General features: G+C 33.4%; 1 protein-coding gene across 7 annotated transcripts in view; it reads left to right on the forward strand.

Annotated features, from left to right (window-relative positions):
- Positions 1-24,177, forward strand: part of LOC138306692 (uncharacterized) — a 154,418-nt gene that overhangs the window by 94,115 nt on the left and 36,126 nt on the right. For 5 of the 7 annotated variants that reach the window (XM_069247144.1, XM_069247146.1, XM_069247147.1 and 2 more), the window contains one exon: positions 24,052-24,135. In XM_069247144.1, coding sequence (XP_069103245.1) covers positions 24,052-24,135 — 84 coding nt within the window. Of the gene's footprint in view, positions 1-5,930; positions 6,050-11,129; positions 11,217-20,493; positions 20,578-24,051; positions 24,136-24,177 lie in introns of all 7 variants that reach the window. The other 2 variants (XM_069247145.1, XM_069247150.1) reach the window with 2 other exon arrangements.

Raw genomic sequence — 24,177 nt, forward strand, 5'->3', positions numbered from 1 at the left:
TAACAACCAGGGTCATGTAAGGACGGCCCCCCATGCTTGCAGTGTGGAACGTGTGTGAAGTGCGAGGTGTATGTTTTGGGAGACTGCCGTATGTTCGTGTTATGTATTATTGTATAGTGGAACTTTTGCCCTTTTTGATACCAATTGAAAGACTTCAATGATGAAATCAGACCATGGTGTTTTGGCAATCCTCTTTGGCATTGGAAGTTTTCCCGATGTAGTGCTATACTACAGACATGAAAAGGAAGCCTTTGCACTTAATGGTTTCAGGTGCCATATACAACTATATTAGCTGTAAAACATTTTTGTTTTATTTATTCCAATAAACACCTATTATCGATTATTGCAGGGTACGTTTAGAGAACAGGGGACGATAATTGGACACGTTTTTTTTAAAAGTGTCTATTTAAATTATGTTGTAAAAACCTCTTTCAAGAAACCCGATTATGATATTATGACAAGAACTTATTAACATATTTTTATGATACCTGTATCAATAGATAACGTTAGTATACTTAGTTAAGATTAAGTGAATAACCAGGGAATGGAGAAATATTTCTGAGAGTCTTTTTCTTATAACCGCGACCTGCTTCTTAGTTTTAACTCAATTAGTTACGGATGAACTGGAAATTGTGATTATGTAGAAAGTGTTCATGCCTTCAAATTATCTATGTAAATATTCTTACATAGAATCTATGTAGATATCCCTACATGTAGTCTATGTAGATATTCCTACATGTAGTCTATGTAGATATTCCTACATGTAGTCTATGTAGATATTCCTACATGTAGTCTATGTAGATATTCCTACATGTAGTCTATGTAGATATTCCTACATGTAGTCTATGTAGATATCCCTACATGGAGTCTATGTAGATATTCCTACATGTAGTCTATGTAGATATCCCTATAGGAGTCTATGTAGATATTCCTACATGTAGTCTATGTAGATATCCCTACACGGAGTTTATGTAGCTATCCCTACATTGAGTATATGAAGATATCCCTACATGGAGTCATAGTAGATATTCCTACATGGAGTTTAAGTAGATATACCTGCATGGAGTCTTAGTAGATATCCCTTCATGGAGTCTATGTAGATATCCATACATGGAGTCTATGTAGATACCCCTACGTGGGGTGTAGGTATAATAGACCCGGGAATGTAGTTTTTAAAGTCTGTAAAATCGCTGTCTATATTGCCTTCTTATTACCACTTAAATTATCGTGTTATTGTGTAACGCGAGTTTGTTTTGGAGACCATTGTATAGTTTGACTGCCTCTATGGTATTATTGAAAAGCTCAGATGTCGCTATCGAAGGACAAGGTCACACATTACTGGTTTTGTTTACAAAACCGGTTTTTAAACGTCATATTATGCTGTTTATGAACAAAGTATATTCATATATAGAGACGACGCTTATTTTACGCGACGTACAACTATACATTGTACATGGGAATTTATTTATGACGCATTATATACCGATTTCTTTCTCAAATGTAAACAGAAGTGTTCTTTGCAAAGTAACCTTCTAAGTTAGGTCGTGCAGGTATCATAATTAATTATGTGTTAAATGTCTGTAATGTCCCTTTCAAAACAGTAAATATTTGAAAATGACCAAAATGGATATGAAAGGTACGAAAAGAAAAAATAATAATTTGAGTGTAAATATGATAATCAGGTTAAAAATACATTTTGAAACTTTCCTTTCCAGTAATTAATTGACCATCACCTTTGTCTATTGTCACATGTATAATTGATTATTAGTGATATGGGTCTTACCATTACATTAAGTCAACCGTTTGATTCCCAAGGGATATGACGTATGTTAACATACGAACTAATAATAAGCTAGTAAATCGTGAAAGAAAAATAAAAAATAACGTCTAACTAAGATATGAAAATATTATTTTATTTAGACAATATCACTATGCAGTTTTGGGGATCATGTAAGTGTCAGTTATGCATAAATAAACTCGACATATACTCAACGACCATTACGGTATTCCACCCGGGTGACCTCAAGAGGGAAACATACGGAAGTTTGTTTGTCATACAGACATTTTATATGATCCGTGTATCAATCACAAAATACGATGGAATTTAGATATAACATCTGAAGCAAAATAAGTTTTGATTTCTAAATTGATTTTACATGTTTAAAACATGAATCCATCGTTAAAAGGTTGTCCCATATCTGCACTCGAAAAAAACTCTGAATTGTTCCTGTCCTTCCTATCACTAAATGTTTTTTTTTTCTTCAAAAATCACTCTAATACATCGACATTTGCAAAAAGACTTTTTTGTTTTGTTCAATTTAGAAATCAAAAGTTATTTTTTTGTCTTATCGGTAAAGTCTAAGTTAACATATATTGTGGAACGTTTAGTAGGTGGGAGACTATGAGACAAAGAAGCTAACGCTGTCACTAAGATGATATTACATTTCAGAGGGTATTCAGAAAAAAATAGGTTTAATTTGGATTAAGTGAATAGCCTGATAATTATTTTGGAGTATATTTTTAGAGCTTTTAATCTTTTGTTTCGTTATCAATTAGTAACTGATTTGATATAAACTGTGATTGTGTAGAATGTGTGCTTGCTTTTGAATTTTTTATGTATGTATATTTACACAGTGTTCGTGTATACGTAAGGACCCTTACCGAGAGTGTAAAGAGATATCCCTACATGAAGTCTTTGTAAATATCGCTACATGAAGTCTTTGTAAATATCGCTACATGAAGTTAATGTAGATATCCCTACATGAAGTCTATGTAGATATCCCTACATGAAGTCTTTGAAAATATCGCTACATGAAGTCTATGTAGATATCCCTACATGAAGTCTATGTAGATATCCCTACATGAAAGTCCCTTTGAAAATATCGCTACATGAAGTTAATGTAGATATCCCTACATGAAGTCTATGTAGATATCCCTACATGAAGTCTTTGAAAATATCGCTACATGAAGTTAATGTAGATATCCCTACATGAAGTCTATGTAGATATCCCTACATGAAGTCTTTGTAAATATCGCTACATGAAGTTAATGTAGATATCCCTACATGAAGTCTATGTAGATATCCCTTCATGAAGTTAATGTAGATATCCCTACATGAAGTATATGTAGATATCCCTTCATGGGGTCTTTGTAAATATCGCTACATGAAGTCTATGTAGATATCCCTACATGAAGTCTTTGTAAATATCGCTACATGAAGTCTATGTAGATATCCCTACATGAAGTCTATGTAGATATCCCTACATGAAGTCTTTGTAAATATCGCTACATGAAGTCTATGTAGATATCCCTACATGAAGTCTATGTAGATATCCCTTCATGAAGTCTTTGAAAATATCGCTACATGAAGTCTATGTAGATATCCCTACATGGAGTCTTTGTAAATATCGCTACATGAAGACTATGTAGATATCCCTACATGAAGTCTTTGTAAATATCGCTACATGAAGTTAATGTAGATATCCCTACATGAAGTCTTTGTAAATATCGCTACATGAAGTTTATGTAGATATCCCTACATGAGGTCTATGTAGATATCCCTACATGGAGTCTTTGTAAATATCGCTCCATGAAGTTTATGTATATATCCCTTCATGAGGTCTATGTAGATATCCCTAAAAGGAGTCTTTGTAAATTTCGCTACATGAAGTCTATGTAGATATCCCCTCATTGAGTCTATGTAAATATCCCTACATGGAATCTTTGTAATTATCGCTACATGAAGTCTTTGTAGATATCCCTACATGGAGTCTTTGTAAATATCGCTCCATGAAGTTTATGTAGATATCCCTACATGAGGTCTATGTAGATATCCCTACATGGAGTCTTTGTAAATATCGCTACATCAAGTCTATGTAGATATCCCTACATGGAGTCTTTGTAAATATCGCTACATGAAGTCTATGTAGATATCCCTACATGGAGTCTTTGTAAATATCGCTACATGAAGTCTATGTAGATATCCCTACATCTGTGCTTGATCCGGCTTCCTTAACAAACAGCGGTTCGTGACACTCAAGACCTCTGATTTATAAAAGACATTCTGGCAGCATGAAAGTTAAAACAATTAGGGCGGGAGGCTGGGTTTGATAACTTGTGTGCCCTGACAAATGACTAACCACAAGTTATAATCAGATAAAGGAAGGGCAATTGATATTTCATCATTTTAAATGTGCCAAACATAATTCTAGGTGGGGCGCGCTCGATTGGTATTTTAGGCTTTTAAAAATACACGTACCTAGTACCTTCATTAATCATATCCCTATTGATACCTATAAACTACAAATAAAGCATTCACTGGCATTAAACACGTTTATATTTTGTTTGATAAACGCTATTAACGCATGCGTAGTACATGAGACGCAATAAAGATACTGCATGGCGAAAGTAGCATTCAATAGTGTTTGTTTATGATGTGTGTGGATTAATCTGGGATAATACACAATACGGTTGTACAAGTGTCATTTGGTGTCTGGTATTGTAGTGTTCTTGAATTGGTAAACTAATCGAAATAATAATTACTCAATATCTAAATAACGATTTCTCCCTATACTTGATGTTGATGTGATCTGATGTATTGACATGCGCAGTGTTCATAAAAAGAAGCATGTGGTCATGAATGACACCTGATCAGAGTTATTCTATCCGTAGTGAAGAATATCTACAGGGATTTTCCAAAATACTTGATAACGAATATATTTGATTAATTTAACAATAAAGAAGACCGTCATTCAAGGTCATAGTACAATCGTCATAGGGGTCAAAATGTTTAAAATCTTTAAAGTACTTAGTTTAAGGGTATCATCGAAAGTTGACTCTTGCACCGAAAACTCTTCGTTTTATCTGAGACATTCCTTAAGGTGTACCCACTATACAAGTACACATGTAGGTAAACTAAAATGCTATTGCATAACCATTTTTTTATATATTTAAACTATACTCTTGATATAAAAATCCATATCATTTATCAAAAATATTTCAGGGTCAAAATAATCCAATTTAAGCGTTTGTCAATCTCCAATCATTTTTTTATAGATTAAAACATTTAATACTTACTATAACATTTGTGTTTCTAAAGTGATTTAGGCATGTGACGACTATTTCTTCATCCACATGGAAACGAATGCAGTACCACAACAATAGAATTCTGAAATGTGCTCATCTCAATGAATGATATATTTTAACGATTTTTTCCCACACCTATTCACTTAAAACCTTTGTTTTCTAAATAGCGGTAGATTTGAAATAACCTGCAAACGTACGTGACGTTATATATATATATATGTCATATTAACACCCTCTTTCGGCACACCCTTTTCCCGTATATAACACTTCAAACATTTGTTCTTTATAACAAATATTGGGTGTTTGCTTGTGGGAGCAGTTTTGATTCACAATCTATTTGTAGTAAACAGCAGAACAACGAAATAAGGCAAAAAGACACCAGATAAACACACAATTGTCTATTATTTAGGCCGTTTTACAACGGCTTCACATACTGGTATCTATGTTATTGAACACGGCGTGTATATAAATGATATAAATGATTAATTTGATTTCTTACACCTGGATAATGATCTTGTCAGCCCTCTTTACGGGATGATTTAATGCTGTCTATAGTTTTAAAACTCTCCTGTGTTGTACAGTGAACCATAGCAACTGTAGAAACTTATATTTTGATGTGAGGTTTATCATTTGTATGTCATACCTAGAACAGCTGAAAATTCTTTCTTAAAATTAATCTACGGGAAAATGTTCATGTAGATCTTTGAAAGTATATGTATAAACATCTTGTGAACCGGTGTAAATATAACGTGAGACTTGTAAATATTGCAATGCCATCAGATGTCATCGGAATGTTTGATTGGCAACAACGTATAATATCGTACAATATTGTAATTTTTACACAGAAGACTACAGGAAGATGGCCAGCATTCACTCACAAACGTCAGATATCAAGAAATTAAAGAAACCTACTTCAGCTATCAACATGGATGAGACCGAAGGTGTAAAGTCTGTCAAGGATAAGGTGAGCTATGTTTCTTGTTGCTTTTATGTCACCTGCCAATATGTCCTTATGAATATGCTGTTAAAAGATCCATAAACAGGGCGTGCTCGAAGTGGAAGTAGGGGGTTGATAGAACGAATACACGTACCCGGCCAACTATACCTCTCGGCCGGGTACGAATTGGTCCCTATGTTTCGTAGTGGAGCACTGCCTCCGAAAATCACTCGGGCACAGTTTTCTATATTTTTTGTAGGTTTCCAATTATCTGTTGCGTATATATGCATTTACATATTATTTTTGTCCAAAACAAACATAACTACTATTCTTAATCTCTATCGTACCGCTCACAAGACGTCAAATTCACAATTTGTAGATTTGCCGTAAAAATTCTCTTCAGAAAGACCTTCATATGTATTATGTTAAAAAATAATGCCTCGATGAGAATTTGGTATTTTATGCGGTTCAGTTTTATTGTCTACTAGGTAAGCGATATCAATCAAGTACGATAAAATGCAAACAAACGTTTTGTAATGGTTTGCATAATCATTTCTTTGCTCCATTAGCAGTAATAGGCATCAACTGTAGCTCTAAAGACGACACCATTTTCTGTCTAAAAGTCTTTTGAGTTACAATATTGCAGCTAGGGGATTGAATGACCGCTCTCTATCTTTTAAGGTCTAAAATAAAATTATTTTGTACTGTTTTCTTATTTCTTTTAAAATATCCTAAAAAGTTATTCCCATTCGGTTGGTAAGGACATAATTGCTAAACAAAATCGCAAAATTGGATTTAGTGGCGAACAGCTCGTAAGATAGGCTCGCGGGTGCAAGTGCGTTGAGAAGGGCCACTGTAATGAAGCCAGCGCTCGCAAAGCCATGATCAGGGAAGGGATAACTTTGTCCTGAATGTCGGCTTGTTCTGTTTTGGATATCAAAAGCTCAGTCACCCTATATAGACAATCTGTCAGGAAGTCTATATAAGACACAATCTGGATGAGGAGACGCATCAACATATTTCTCTTGTGATGTTCCTTGCAGTCGAAAACCGTCTTAACCCTATAGTATTGAATCAAAATATCAAACAATTCATAAGAATACCTACTAATACATTTTGAACCACATATACTGTTATTAAGTAATTGGGAATCGAATATGTAATCAGAAAATATAATAAGTAATCATGAAATCGAATAATTAATCAGGGGATCGAATAAGTAATCAGGGTAAAGCCGCCCGTATATAAATTTAAAGATACTCATCCTCATCCTAAACTGTTTTCAGTACTAAATCGATCGTACGATTGGGAAACATGTACATGTGTCAATATATTAATTTGGGCATATGCATATACCTGTGTAAAAACAAGTGTGGTAAAGTTACATTGTTAACATGATCTACCATATCCTTTGATCATGCGCATGGTGTTGATTTAACAATGTTGGGTAATGAATTTTTTACACACACGTTCCGATGATGTCGCAATATTGACAGTTGCGTCGACACTGTCCAACACTGCGTTGTTCGTTACAATAAAGTAATTTGTGTTGGTTTCATTGCAAATGCATATGATATGGCAAGATGACAACAATAATGTGGTTAGATAAGGTTTCACCAAAGCGACAATACATACGAGTAGATCTAGCTTATAATATACTGTAACAGTACATGTAACCGGTCGTGGCACCCTGGCCTACCTACCCTGATGTGTTTCCAAATAACAGTACTAATGGATCATACAGTTTTGTTCCATATTTACGATAAATATCTATAAAACGTATTAATGAAGCGATTGAATCAAGGATGGAACTCTATGCTATTTTTTTCTGTTCTTCAAGGTCTACCTGTGTTTGCTTACCTACATTTCCTTATCCGATTATCTTGGAATTCAAATGGAAATAATGTTTGATATACCTCCCTGTGTCTCACCTATATACCACTGATCATGTTTGATATACCTCCCTGTGTGTCACCTGTATACCCCTGGTCATGTTTGATATACCTCCCTGTGTGTCACCTGTATACCACTGATCATGTTTGATATACCTCCCTGTGTGTCACCTGTATACCACTGGTCATGTTTGATATACCTCCCTGTGTGTCACCTGTATACCCCTGGTCATGTTTGATATACCTCCCTGTGTGTCACCTGCATACCATTGTGTCATGTTTGATATACCCCTGTGTGTCACCTGTATACCATGTGTTTGATATACTACCTCCCTGTGTGTCACCTGCATACCATTGATCATGTTTGATATACCTCCAGTGTTTCACTGTATACTACTGGTCATTTTGATATACCTCCCAGTGTGTCACCTGTATACCACTGTCATGTTTGATATACCTCCCCTGTGTGTCACCTGTATACCACTGGTCATGTTTGATATACCCCCCTGTGTATCACCTGTATACCACTGGTCATGTTTGATATACCTCCCTGTGTGTTACCTGTATACCACTGGTCATGTTTGATATACCTCCCTGTGTGTTACCTGTATACCACTGGTCATGTTTTATATACCTCCCTGTGTGTTACCTGTATAACCCTGGTCATGTTTGATATACCTCCCTGTGTGTCACCTGTATACCACTGGTCATGTTTGATATACCTCCCTGTGTGTTACCTGTATAACCCTGGTCATGTTTGATATAAACTCCCTGTGTGTCACCTGTATACCACTGGTCATGTTTTATATACATCCCTGTATACCTATATAATCATGTATTTTCTTTTCAAGTGGATTTCACAAGGACCAAACCGGTCTTCTCAAGAAGCATATCAGCAACCAGTAGTGTAATCTAGGCATTTCATAATCCATTTGTTTTAAACAGGCATCAAATGCTGATATATTAGGTTATTCGTGATTAAACAGCTGGGTGTATCTCTGAATGCCAACATTTTGGATTTACCTGTAGGGTAGTTTGTTGTGACAGTGGTTATAGTCTTTTTCCTAAAAGGAGTCCCAATGCCAACAGGTAATTTTTTTAGGTAAGAGTTACCTGTGTTGAACCAATGTACTTATCTAAATGCGTATTGATTAATTGATTATCATACATTAATTTTTATTTCAATAAGTGTTCAGAATTAATATCAGAAACATATATACATAATATAGGTTTCTGATAATATATATAAAAATATAATATGTAACAGAATTTATGCATGAAATTAAATTCACAATGATTTTATTTCAAGAATTTTTAAGATTTCCATGATATATCTAAAATTTCTGGTATCAATCTCATTAGATTTTCAATAGATTTATACTAAAAACAAGCAAAATTCTTTGAAACCTATATTACATGGAAGTAACTTTCCCATTCAGAATATCAAAGAAAAAAATCCAAAAAGAAATTATCTTCTTTCAACTTAGTGTGACACCAATTCGACTAAAATTTTGAAATAATATAAGTCCTTTGCCTGTTCGTTGAAACGTGATATTTTTCAACAATGTCTTCCCTATATGTCTTTTAAGTGACCTTATATACACACACACATATATATATATATATAGAACATGTAACATCTGCTTTAAATACCAACAAAAGAGTAAGTGAATTTATGTCATATATGATTTCCAAACTTTAGAAATTTATTTATTGTACTTGACTGACATTTTGTTAAGCTAACAGAACATACAATATATTTTAAAAATTGCATAAGTATGCATCATTTATCACAATCATATAATTATCCTAAGATGGTATTTCTAGATCAGCGTGATATAACATTATAATGTAAACGTATTTCATTATAGCAAAAGAGCGCCCAATATTTAACTGTTGTCCGTTTACAGCGCAGTAAAATGATATATTTTTGTGCATGTTAGAAATGACATATAAATTTTTTTCCTATGGTTGATTTTCGGTCAAACATTGTGACTAGATACAAATTGGTGTATGTATGTTCTGTAATCTTAAAACAGAAAAAGAAATAAGAAAGTTGTTAATTTGGTATTCTGAGCACTAAAAATTTGCAACATTTTGAGAATTACAAAACCTACAACATATGGACTTGAAATAAATTTGCCAGTATTGCAACATTATATCAAAACAAAAATAAACATATATAATGTGTATTAAAATTTAAGTAATAATCTTTAATCTCATTTCATTTAGTGTTTTAACATAATTAAGTGGCTTCTAAAAAATGTATCTAAAATACATAAAGAGCATTAGAAACCATTTATATATATATTACCAATGTTTAGAAAACTATAATCAAGATGTCAAAATTTTCGACATAATCAATTTAAACTTTCTTATGACATTGTTTTTCTCCATTCATTTTCTAGCCACATGTACTTAAGGTGTACGTCTATGCGATAAAAGAAATCAACTATACCGTATGCACGGCCACAAGAAATGAAAGTTGACTAAGAATATAGACCTGGAGAACTCATATGTCAATACAGAATACCGTTACATCAAAATATACACTGTTCAAGAAACCTGTTTTTTCTGATAAAATTGAGATATGATTTGTGAAAAAAAAATTCACCTGGAACCCAAAATGCATTGTTCTTATAATAATCCACACATAGCTCCTTATTATTTCTTAGCATATTAAAGCACTGATTATCTTTAATTAATAATTTTAAGCATTACATATATATATTACATTACATAAAATACATTATATATTGTAAGGAATATATTGAAGGAATTATTTGCCAAAACCCACCAATGTTACCTATGATACTGATTGAAATACAGGTAAATCTCTAGTGAGTTTACAGGTGAAAATAAAGACAGCTTATATGAAACTGTATATAATTGCCTTCCTATTGTTTCCTAAAACAACACCTACCTATTGTTGATAAATATGTTGGCGTTCAGAGAACACCCCAAATAGCTATGTACAACTTACTCACCATGGAAATAGTTATTTTTTATTTGTATATTGTCATTGTGAGGCTGTTAGTTAATATATGGGTAGCGAATATGTTCTGTGGATGAATAAGTAAAATGATTTAATTCTTGCCGTTTTGTTAATGTAATAATAAATCCGACACATTTTCTTTATACACAGAAACAAATATAACTATTCTATTAATATCAATAAGAAATATATATCTAATGGCAATTGTTTGTTTTCTCAGACCAACAGAGAACTATTAGTAGCTATCAGGGATAATGACAAGCAAAGAGTTAAGGACTTGTTGGAAAAAGGTGCAGACCCGAACTTGGTAGGTGATAAATCATGCATACTATTAATATATATTTTTGAGAATTGTTTAATAAACTGACAAAATCTTGGACTAGTGGCAAGTATATCAAATAAACCAACTCTGTCTCTGACGATTTGTCAACACATACAAGCACCTCATTTCAGCATGTTGAAAGGCTTGTTTGAAATTGCAACTTGTAATATTTACAGTCTGTGGTGGATTGATAATACATTATGAAATACCGTTCATGTCAGAAACAAGATATTTAACGTGTTTTTTATCACGTCAATAAATATTTTATCATGTTAACATTTAACGCGTTAAGCTTGACAACCAATCAGAAACGTCGATAGGTTAGCACACAGAGAACTGCTTTTCGCTTGTGAATAGAAAGTTAATAGAAAAAAATATATCGATGGCTCATGGGTTTCCAACGATGCGTCATTCTAGCATTATTTTCTCCGTGCACCCGAAATGAAACTACTTTTCCAGCAGAAAAGAAATTGGCTACACTAAAGTCAATTTGATTGATTTTGGAAAATTGTTCAGTGGTTAGAAACGTGGTTAAGAGCGTTTTGGTTTCGCTTTTCGTCTCTGTATGCTTTACTGGCCTTGTAATTATTTAAGTACTGATGAAACCAAAATCGAATGATTCTGAAACAAAAATTAGATTGTGAAATGAGATAGAGACTGATAATGGTGAAAAAACTTAATAAGTTATTTTGAAACGCATTTTAATTGTTTCAGTAAACTTGGACCAACTAGGACAATTTTCGTAGCTCAAGTTGGTTCAAGGAAAGCTTTGCGTATAATTAATGTTATGTATATACATTTAGATATCGTGATTTTGATATAGAATCTTAATTATTTGTCGTTGACACATGATGTCTGGTTTCTATACACTATAAACAAACAATAAAATATATTTGAATTTAGAGTACGTTTTGTCAGAATCATATAACATGTCCACCAAGATGGCAAATTTTATTATCGGTGGTCTTCTGCTAATTGTTGATCAAACGAACTCATGAAACGACGTCTCTGATTGGTTAGCTTAGTTTTGTAAAACTTTAACGCGTTAACAATACAAATGTTATGTTAAACGCGTTCAACTTAAAAAGTGTTTAACGCGTTAAATGTTAACGCTTGGAAAGTGTATAGCCTTTAACGCGTTAACAGTATAAACCCGTGATTTCAACCAAAGGTTACTCAACTTGAATCCTCGATAGATTGACTACGTCACGCGCAATTTGAAGAAGCTGGATTGTATATAATATGTATACTGATCATCATTATCAGATGTTTTAGTACTGGACTGATCGTGCGATTGGGAAACATGCCATTTACTAATACTTATGTTTGGTAATATACGTGTATGCAAATACAAGTGTAGCAAAGTTATATTGTTAACGTAATATACCGTATCCCTTTGACCATGCACATGCTGTTGATGATACAGTGTGGTTTCATGTAAGCTTTACATACACGTTCAGATGACGTCGCATTATTTACATGGTGCGTCGACACTGTACAACACTGTACTGTTCCCCAATACATAGTAGTGTATTGTCAACGTTTTTGTTGGTTTCGTTATAAATAAAATGGATAAGATATGAAAGATGGCAACACTATTTTAGTTGGATGATCAAATATCGACATTTTCGATCCAACAATATGCCTTTATTTCCTTGACCGTTTTGATGGTTTACTTCGCCGATATATAAGGTTATCTTTTGAAAGGCCAATTGCCTGTCGTCATAGAAAGGATTCCCGATATATCCCGTTACACTGACAAAGGACTTAACGCATGATTTCTGGAAACTAGGTTTCCGCTCATGCTCAGAGTAATCATCATTGTTCTCATTGAGAATCGGGACACCATGTTGTTCAAAGTTTGAAGAAAGCATGAAACTTTGCATATAGCTTCTTTAGGTTTTATGGTTTCAGGAAAAAATGGACCCCAAACAATCATGGCACCTGATGGCCGCCATATTGGTTTTCAAAATGGCCTTCAATTACCACCTTCTACTACCCAATATCTCACTTTCTTAAGAAGCTAGACCCAAGCTTTAAAGGTCTATAACCATATTATTGATAATTAAGAACATTCTTGTAGTGTTCACATTAATGAAGAAGGACCACTATGTTGTATTTCAAAATGGCCGCCGACGTATGCGGCTATATCTATATCTGTATATAATACATAAAACTGGTCAAGCTGGCTTTAAAGAAATAAACACCTGCATATTACATAGTGAGAGTATTTATACCTTTGTACAGTTTGATACAAAAATAATTTGAATTTGAATTTTAAAATGACCGCCATTTTGAAATTCAAGGAAGTTAACACTCTTGAAATGTTAATACCTATGAGATAACTTGATTGTTATTGGAATAATTCCCTGTATTGCAACTCTACAGGCGTCATCAGTAGATCATCTTTTATGGGTTTTGTCGCCTCCTCAACTGGAAAATCTTCAAAGTCGCAAGTCAACTGCGATTGGTCAAATTACTGCTTATCTGCGGATAACATCAAGTTCATACCTTATCACTTCTACTGTAAACAGTCGTGCGCCTTCTTTCTATTATGACGGTACATTCATCGTGATTTCTAGTCGCTGCCCTTGACTTCCAGTATTGGAAATAGCTTTTAAGTTGAGCATGCAGGAAACATGAACACCCATTCCTGCATTCTAGTCCATTGATATCTTTCTTTATACGTCTTATTCCCCCTTTCAAATCCTAACTCATATTGAACAGTCAATTCATCCATAACAACGTCTGATGTGACCAGCTGAGAACATCTGGACACATTTGACTATCGTGTCTGAGGAAACAATTAAACTTATTTATCATGTGTATGCATGTATTCCTTCATCAGGTCATACAGACGTCTGTCATCCATTTAGTGGCTACGGGTTCTTTATCTCTTCACCTTTCAAGAGGGCAATTTACATCCTCTTAGGGCGACCGCTATACTTTCTTTGTAGGATTGTAGTTCGCGCAAGAGTTCCTGCAGTACAATCAGTAGCACGCGTTATCTATCCCACTTTTTCGTCACATACCGATATCAACCAGAACTAATTTCGACAAGGTTCCATATGACCAATATCCAGTTAGTTTTCTGAACATGTGGTTCCCAATCCTATTTATACTCTACATCATCTTCAGAGTGTGCATCTAGTTTTAATGACCATACATACTTTCTCTTTGAAGGCTTACTGTTCTCCTGTTCTCTATCGCTGTGATTTTTTCCCCAAGCCGTGATGCCATATGCATGTTCTACCGATGGTGGCTATGGGTTTTAGGTTGATTAATTTGCATATGCTGCACTGCTAGAATATCGTTTTATCTTTGTGCTTAATTTAACACTATCACCGAAGAGAAGATTGACGGAATCGGTGTGGACAGAATTTGCGTACTTCTGACTTCGGGCACGCTTCGGCGGCATTCTGGGGAGCTCGAAGCGCGAAAATGGTAGAATACCTTCTGCACTATCATCTGTCTAGCCTTCGCCAATTGTTTTCTCATAAGCTAGTAATTGGATTGGCAGTTCTTGCTCGGATGTTCAGCTAACATTTGTAAAACATTGACATAAAGGTATTCTTACTATTTTCATAAAGACTTGTTTGTGTTTAATTATAGTGCCATTACTGTCAAATTGATAGACGTACCATAAGTGGTCATGTCAGACGAAGAAAACCTCTTTAAGTGATATCTCTTGATGAGTCGTTCAGGATTGTATCGAAGCAATTTCCCTGATATTCTATCTGATTATCAACAATAAAAGGAATATCATCCACTGTATCCACATACAATCTATTGAGAAAGAATTTCCCTGGGTATGAACGTGATTATGCAATAATATCCTTAAATTTGGTACTTCTGCTTGTAGGTCTGATATATAGGTGAATCTCTCGGATGCCTGTCAAATGGATTTCGTTTATATATTTTCTGACAATTCCCTTTTTGTGGTCAGGGATAGTGATATGGTATTATCCATATGCATTAAATAGGTGCAGTCATAATAATCCAGTTGAAGCTGTAAATGCCTTTTTGCTATAACGAACGGTTATATTCGCTAGCCGTCATTAAGATTCTTATTATTCTGGCAATTGGATTTTGTTGTTTAGAATCAGAATCTTGCCGCTCTCTACAGTTTATCCGACATCCTATCTTTCTTCCAAATGACATTTTCAAGTCTACACAGTATCTTTGATAAGGTTATGGCACAACTTGTATTTGAAGACGGTATAAAGTATACATAAAGATCATTTGTGATTTTTTTTTAACTTAATATGAACATGTTCTTACCTGAATGACAAACATTGTCATCGTTAAATTTTATTCTAGGACTATAATTATCATGAATGATAAGGAATCAATGTAGTTAAAGGTCGGCTAACTGTCCAAAAGGATGAAATGGTTAAAAATTTACTAATAGCCGTAGTTAAGGTCAACCACAGTGTGTTTATAAGGACGATATCGGGAGTGATAAACGACTCGCGTTGTGGAAATCAACGTTTACATTACAATTGGTTCAGAAATTAATGCTTAGTGTAATATTTACAGAAGTTAATAATATTTGAGACCCAAGTTTGAAAGTAATGTTTTAGAAATGATCAGACGTTTTGGTTAATATATGTACCTTTTATAAATTGCTGCCGGACATTTTGAATTTCAGATTAATGGCCATTTTGAAATTAAAATAAGATTCGAATCACTGTGTATCAAACGCTACAAACTATAAATACCCACCATATATACAGATATTTTATTTGCTTAAAGTCAGCTTAGCAAATTAATATATTATTATCATATACATACTATGTAGGTACATGTAATACATTTGGCAGCCGTCTTGGAACACAAAATGGCGGCCGTTCTACATGAAGTTTACCACTACCAGAATAATCCTAAGTATTAATAATAATACAGATTGATAATATGGGTGTAGATGTTTAAAAGTGTTAACTTGATGTTTTTTTGTTTTGTTTTTTTTGCTCGATCACATACAGAATGAAATACGGAAACAACTTAAACAGCCATCTTGGATGTTAAAATGGCGGCCATATTGATTTAAGAATCAAACTATTTATGTATCAAACATTTCAAAAGTATAGATACTCTCGCTATATTTGCGATTTGTTTATTTGTTTAAATTGAGATTTGCCAAAAATAAGATATATTACATAATGATATAGCTTGCACAGTTGGTAGCAATCTTGAAGTACAAAATTGCGCTCCATCTACATGAAGTTTAAAACTACCAGAATGTTCCTTAGTATTGCTTATATGGGTGTAGTCGTTTTAAGCTTGAGTTTAGCTGGTATAGAACGTGAAATATGGGTAGCACAAGGTGGTTTTTGGTTGCCATTTTGAAAATCAATATGGCGCCCGCCAGGAGCCGTGATTTTTAGGGTTAATTTTTTTCTGAAACCTTATGTCCAAAAGAAGCCAGATGCAAAGTTTCATGCCACAAACGAAAAGCAAAATGAAAGCGTGGCCGGACGGCCAGATTGTAATAATAATTGTTGAACGATAGATCGCAAGCTAAGTGAGCCGGGCTTAGAAAGCAGTGCTTATTTTGATTTTGATTTAGTAAGGGTTACATGTAACATTATTAGTATGATATACTACCTTAGAAATAAATTGTATTAGAAATATCCCGTTTACTTCAGTTTCTGATGCAAAGGTCTCCTCCCATATACAAGTACCTTATGACTGTAGAAAAGAAAGTATCAAAAGACAAGTGGTATTCTGCTTTATTTTCGAAATATATGCACTTTTCAAGACAGCTATCAACATTTGCTCATTTTCGCATATAAGGGGGTGAGGGCACTTAAAATAGTATTTTTATTATCTTCTTCCTGTTTGCTATGGAAACTATTACCCATATATGGATATGTAATTGTAGGAATAACATCACAATTATGAATTCTGATATTTACAAATATTGAAGATATTCTATGTACCTCTGTATAACTCTAAGGTTTCTGATTCGACATCCATATGTGACACCTTCATGTTTCCCGGACTCTCTAGTTTCACACATGGAATCTGAAGTCTCATTCACGTTGATTCGTTTGAAACAACTCCGAATTGTTCTTATTAGTGACTAAGATTGTAATCTGAGCCTGGTAACCCTGCTGGTTCTGGTCAGGATCCATATACATTATGGTGTCGCTTCTGCGCTCTTAGTACTTTCTTCTTTTGCGATTCCTAGATATTCAGTGAAGTAGAAATTTGTTGTTTTTATCCAATTATTTTCTTCTTATGTAAAGATAATTCAATCTAACAATTTGCGGAGGAAAATGTTGTTACCTTTCATACATACAATTTGACACTTGGTCTAATATGTTTTCTACTCGGATACAATTTTCGGGAGGATCAGACCTAGAACAAGGTAGTCGTCGGCCAAACTTATTGTGGATTTTGTGCTGAAGTATTCATTTCAATCAGAAACTATTTTGTTATTTCTCAATTGCATATGGTAATCTTACATATAAAACATACTGAGTGAATGAATGGGATGGTTAATCAAGTATCAGCTTTAATGATTAAGAAGGTGAATATTGGATGTGTGATTAAGTGTTTTGATGACAAAACGCTTATGGTTAATTCTACCAAAAAATGATCACCAATCATTTGGTCACAAAAACAGGATGCCCTCTGGCTTGGTCACACGAACAGCTCAAATAAAGACAATTTTCAGCTCTTTCTGTCAAACATATAGGACATGCAAGATATTTCTATACAGCCTGTTTTAAGATGAAACAATTTAGCGACTGTGATGAAGTTGACTTCAATATATGATCACTAATGGAAGGATTCAGATTCGAGTCTTTAAATATCATGGTACTCATCGGGTTGAAGCTTTACCTACCATGGTTTCATTCATTTGGTCATATCCCATGCCTGCAATTGATGTAAGAACCTATTTAATACTGATGTTTAATTTACCGTAGATTATTGGTTTCAATCTCCAAACAATCTAGTTATATACATTTCATACATTTCCTGTCCTTGTTCTTATGACTTTTATGGAAATCAATTAATATCGTTTGGCTTCAATGAACAATTCTACTATTAGTAGTGCGGCATATGGTCAAAAATAGGAAAATCGTTCATTTTTATGATACAGGCATATACCTTGGCATGCAAGTAGTTATGACTATTTAAAAGAGATTAAGGGCAGGAGCCATCCCAAATAGTGCCTACTTCCGGTATTTTTCAAGATGGTCTGCATTTTCATGGTGAAACTAAGAAAACTAGTGAAATAACAAGCTGCACCTTTTGATAAAAGCATGAAAGTTGGCATGTCAGTAGCTAAGACAACCAAAAAAGGAATTAAACAGGAAACCATTGAAAAGAGTATCTTCTTCCGGTATTTTTCAATATGGCCGCCATTTTTGTAGGCGAAAGTTAGAGGAGTAACGAAATAACACGCTGCACGTTTTTATAAAAACATAAAAAATGGGATGTGAGTAGCCAAGGCAATCAAAATAAGATAAAAGCCGAAAGCCATTCACAATAGTACCTACTTCCGATATTATTCGATTATTCGATGTTTCTGTAGGCAAAATTAGTAGCTGGCATTTTCGTACATAATATACGGAGAAGTTATAATATGACAGACTGCAGGTTTTCATAAAAACATAACCAATTGGCATGTGAGCATCTATGACAATCAAAATTAGATTTAAACCAGGCGTCACAGAAAAAAGTACCTACTTCCGGTATTATTCAAAATAACGTTTATTTTCAAAGGCAAAACTAGCTGGCATGTTTATAGACAATACCCGGAGAAGCCAAAGACAATCAAAATAAGATTTAAAACGGGAGCCATTGTTTTGAAAGATGATTGATGCATTGATGGAAGGCATATATCCTCCAAAACAAAATATTTACATCTGGTTTTCATTCCACCGTTTACTACCATGATGGCGCCCATATTGAAAAAAAAATACCGGAAGTAGGTATTTTTTGTTCAATGGCTCCCGTTTTAAATTTTATTTTGATTGTCTTTGGCTACTAAAATGCCAATTTTTATGCTTTTATGCAACATTGCAGTTTGATATTTCTTATCTTCTCCGGGTATTGTCTACAAACATGCCAGCTAGTTTTGCCTTTGAAAATGAACATTATTTTGAATACTTGAAAAAGGAGCTGACGTAAATAAAGTTAGTGTCTAAACATATTTTTATAGATACACATGTGTACGACTCATTCATTATGTTGACCGGAAATAAATTATTTGTTCTGTTACTCTCAGTAGGTAATTTTCAGATCTGGCCGAATTCAGTGCCATAAGCAGAATTACTTTACCTCTTTAAAACGAAAATAGTGCAAATGTTATCAAGCAATCGAAAACATGTTAGTTACAGCTCTATCGTTTTAACCCGTTTATTATTATAATTAACCTTTAAAAACACCGATTCAAGCTCATCAGCTTACTTTATCTCGCCGAACAAAAACAGGTTGCATTGAACTCGCTAATTGTTTTCTTTAAAAATCAGAAAATAGTGCAAAAGTAGAGTTGTCGAAATTCTTTTTATATTTGTTCACATTTTTTTTCTAATTAAAACATGTGTTAGGTGTTTTATTTCTATCAAAGCATCAACAGACTATTGTATTCAGTCTTTTCCTCGACGTAAGTTGAGAAAATGCATTTTTTATTTTCATTTTGGCATTGGATTGTATTCTTCTTATTTATACTCTTTCGTTTTCTTTCTCACTTTACTAGAGCTAATAAAAATACTATTGTATACTTGTTATAATGCTAAACCTTTCTTCCAATTTCGTTTTCTCTCCCTCTACCTGTGGAGAGTTAATAAAAAAAACTGGTGTTAGTTAGTGAATATGGAATAATTACCAATATAAATAAAAACTGAAAAAAATAAACAATACAAAATGAAGGATGAGAAACTATTTTCACCACGGACAAAAGTTTCCAGCGGTTACAGGGCCCCAATCTACGTGGATAATCTTAATTTCATACAAAGAAAAATGGTTGCCGGATTTACCGATATGTTATCCGCTTCGTATGTTATACCAGAAGTAACAATTTTAATGTAAAATGACAAGATGCTAGAGCAAGATTACGTCAACATGTGTAGAACAAGCCTAACGTAGACACTTCGATGTGTCTATTTTTAGCCAGTCACATTGCTTGATATATTTTTCTTTAGAAGCATACAAATATATATCACAACCAGCTTTAGATTCTAAAAAAAAAGATATTTACATGACAGTGAATCAAATTTTTAATTTATTATGTCATGTCCGTTTCTAGGGAAATGTCGTGGAGGAAGCGGCTTGGAAAGGACGCAAAGACATCTTGACACTGTTACTTGAGAAAGGAGCCGACGTAAATAAAGTTAGTGTCTAAACATATTTCTATAGATGCACATGTGTACGATATATTCATTATGTTGATCGGACATAAATTATTTGTTAATCTCCGTAGGTACATGTAATTTTTAGATCTTGCCGAATTCAGTGACATTAGCGGAATTACTTTACCTCTTTTAAACGAAAATAGTACAAATGTTATCAAGCTATTGAAAACATGTTAGTTACAGCTCTATCGTTTTAACCCGTTTATTATTATAATTGACCTTTCAAAAACACCAGTTTATTCTCATAAGCTTACTGTATATCGCCGAACAAAAACAAGTTGTATTGCACTCGCTATTTGTTTTCTTAAAAAATCAGAAAATAGTGCAAAAGTTTACGTGTCGAAATTGTTTTTATATTTTCAACATTTCTTTTCTTCTAAGTAAAACATGTGTTTGGAATTTCATTTCTATCAAAAACATCAACAGACTATTGTATTCGGTCTTTTCCTCGACATAAAATGAGAAAATGCATTTTTTATTTTCATTTTGGCATTGGGTTGTATTCTCCTGATTTATACTCCTTCGTTTTCTTTCTCACTTTACTAGAGCTAATAAAAATATTATTATATACTTGTTATAATGCTAAACCTTTCATCCAATCTCGTTTACTCTCCCTCTGCCGTATGGGAGTTAATAAAAAAACTGGTGTTAGTTAGTGAATGTGGAATAATTACCAAATATAAATAAAAACTGAAAAAAATAAACAATAAAAAATGAAGGATAAGAAACTATTTCCACCATGAAAAACAGTTTCCAGCAGTAACAGGCCCCCAACCTACCTGGATAATCTAGATTCTATACAAGGAAAAATGATCTCCGGATTAACCGATATGTTATCTGTTTCGTATGTTATACCAGAAGTAACAATTTTAATGTAAAATAACCACATGTTAGAGCACGATTACGTCAACATTTGTAGAACAAGCCTATCGTAGATACTTCGATATGTCTATTTTGAGCCAGTCACATTGTTTGATATATTGTTATTTAGAGTCATAGAAATATATATAAAAACAAGCTTTATTTTTTTTTAAAGACATTTACATAAAAGTGAATCATATTTTTCATTTATTATTTCATTATTTCTAGGGAAATATCGCGGAGTCAGCAGCTTGGGGAGGAGACAAAGACATCTTGACACTGGTACTTGAGAAAGGAGCTGACGTAAATAAAGTTAGTGTCTTAACATATTTCTATAGATACATATGTGTACGACTTATTTATTATGTTGACCGGAAATAAATTATTTGTTTTGTTACTCTCAGTAGGTAATTTTCAAATCTGGCCGAATTCAGTGCCATAAGCAGAATTACTGTACCATTTTTAAACGAAAATAGTACAAATGTTATCAAGCTATTGAAAACATGTTAGTTACAGCTCTATCGTTTTAACCCGTTTATTATTATAATTAACCTTTAAAAACACCGGTTCAAGCTCATCAGCTTACTTTATATCGCCGAACAAAAACAAATTGCATTGAACTTGCTGTTTGTTTTCTTAAAAGATCAGAAAAAAGTGCAAAAGTAGAGTTGTCGAAATTGTTTTTATATTTTTTCACAATTTTTTTTTTTCAAATTAAAACATGTGTTAGGCGGGTTTTTTTCTATCAAAAACATCAACAGACTTTTGTATTCAGTCTTTTCCTCGACATAAGTTGAGAAAATGCATTTTTTATTTTCATTTTGGCATTGGATTGTATTATTCTTATTTATACTCTTTCGTTTTCTTTCTCACTCTACTAGAGATAATAAAAATATTATTATATACTTGTTATAATGCTAAACCTTTCATCCGATATCGTTTACTCTCCCTCTGCCTGTGGGGAGTTAATAAAAACCTGTTGAAAAATTACCAAATATAAATAAATACTGAACAAAAATAAACAATAAAAAATGAAGAATAAGAAATTATTTCCACCACAAAAAAAGTTTCGAGCGGTTAGGGGCCCCCAACCGCCGTGGATAATCTAGATTTCATACAACGAAAAAGAGTCTCCAGAATTACCGATATGTTATCCGCTTCGTATGTTATACCATAAGTAACAATTTTAATGTTAAATAACCACATGTTAGAGCACGATTACGTCAACATGTGTAGAACAAGCGTAACGTAGATACTTCGATGTGTCTATTTAACCCAGTCGCATTGTTTGTTATATTGTTATTTAGAGACATACAAATGTATATCACAACGAGCTTTAGTTTCTAAAAAAAGATATTTACATGACAGTGAATCATATTTTTCATTTATTACCTCATGTCCGTTTTTAGGGAAATGTCGTGGAGGCACCGGCTTTTAGAGGAGACAAAGACATCTTGACACTGTTACTTGAGAAAGGAGCTGACGTAAATAAAGTTAGTGTCTAAACATATTTCAATAGATACATATGTGTACGACTTATTCATTATGTTGACCGGAAATAAATTATTTGTTTTGTTACTCTCAGTAGGTAATTTTCAGATCTGGCCGAATTCAGTGCCATAAGCAGAATTACTTTACCTCTTTAAAACGAAAATAGTGCAAATGTTATCAAGCAATCGAAAACATGTTAGTTACAGTTCTATCGTTTTAACCCGTTTATTATTATAATTAACCTTTAAAAACACCGGTTCAAGCTCATCAGCTTACTTTATCTCGCCGAACAAAAACAGGTTGCATTGAACTCGCTAATTGTTTTCTTTAAAAATCAGAAAATAGTGCAAAAGTAATATTGTCGAAATTCTTTTTATATTTGTTCACATTTTTTTTTCTAATTAAAACATGTGTTAGGTGTTTTATTTCTATCAAAAACATCAACAGACTATTGTATTCAGTCTTTTCCTCGACGTAAGTTGAGAAAATGCATTTTTTATTTTCATTTTGGCATTGGATTGTATTCTTCTTATTTATACTCTTTCGTTTTCTTTCTCACTTTACTAGAGCTAATTCAAATACTATTATATACTTGTTATAATGCTAAACCTTTCATCCAATATCCTTTACTCTCCCTCTGCCTGTAGGGAGTTAATAAAAAACTGGTGTTAGTGAATGTGAAATAATTATCAAATATAAATAAAAACTGAAAAAAATAAACAATAAAAAAATGAAGGATAAGAAACTATTTCCACCACGAAAAACAGTTTCCAGCAGTTACAGGCCCTCAACCTACGTGGATAATCTAGATTTTATACAAGTAAAAACAGTCTCCAGAATTACCGATATGTTATCCGCTTCGTATGTTATACCAGAAGTAGCAATTTTAATGTTAAATAACCACATGTTAGAGCACGATTACGTCAACATTTGTAGAACAAGCGTAACGTAGATACTTCGATGTGTCTATTTTGAGCAAGTCACATTGTTTGATATATTGTTATTTAGAGACATATATCACAACGAGCTTTAGTTCCTAAAAAAGATATTTACATGACAGTGAATCAAATTTTTCATTATTATGTAATGTCTGTTTCTAGGGAAATGTCGTGGAGGAAGCGACAAAGAGAGGAAACAAAGACATCTTGACACTGTTACTTGAGAAAGGAGCCGACGTAAATAAAGTTAGTGTCTAAACATATTTTTATAGATGCACATGTGTACGA

Source organism: Argopecten irradians, chromosome 13 (genome assembly GCF_041381155.1).
Source record: "Argopecten irradians isolate NY chromosome 13, Ai_NY, whole genome shotgun sequence".
NCBI classification, from domain to species: Eukaryota; Metazoa; Mollusca; class Bivalvia; order Pectinida; family Pectinidae; genus Argopecten; species Argopecten irradians.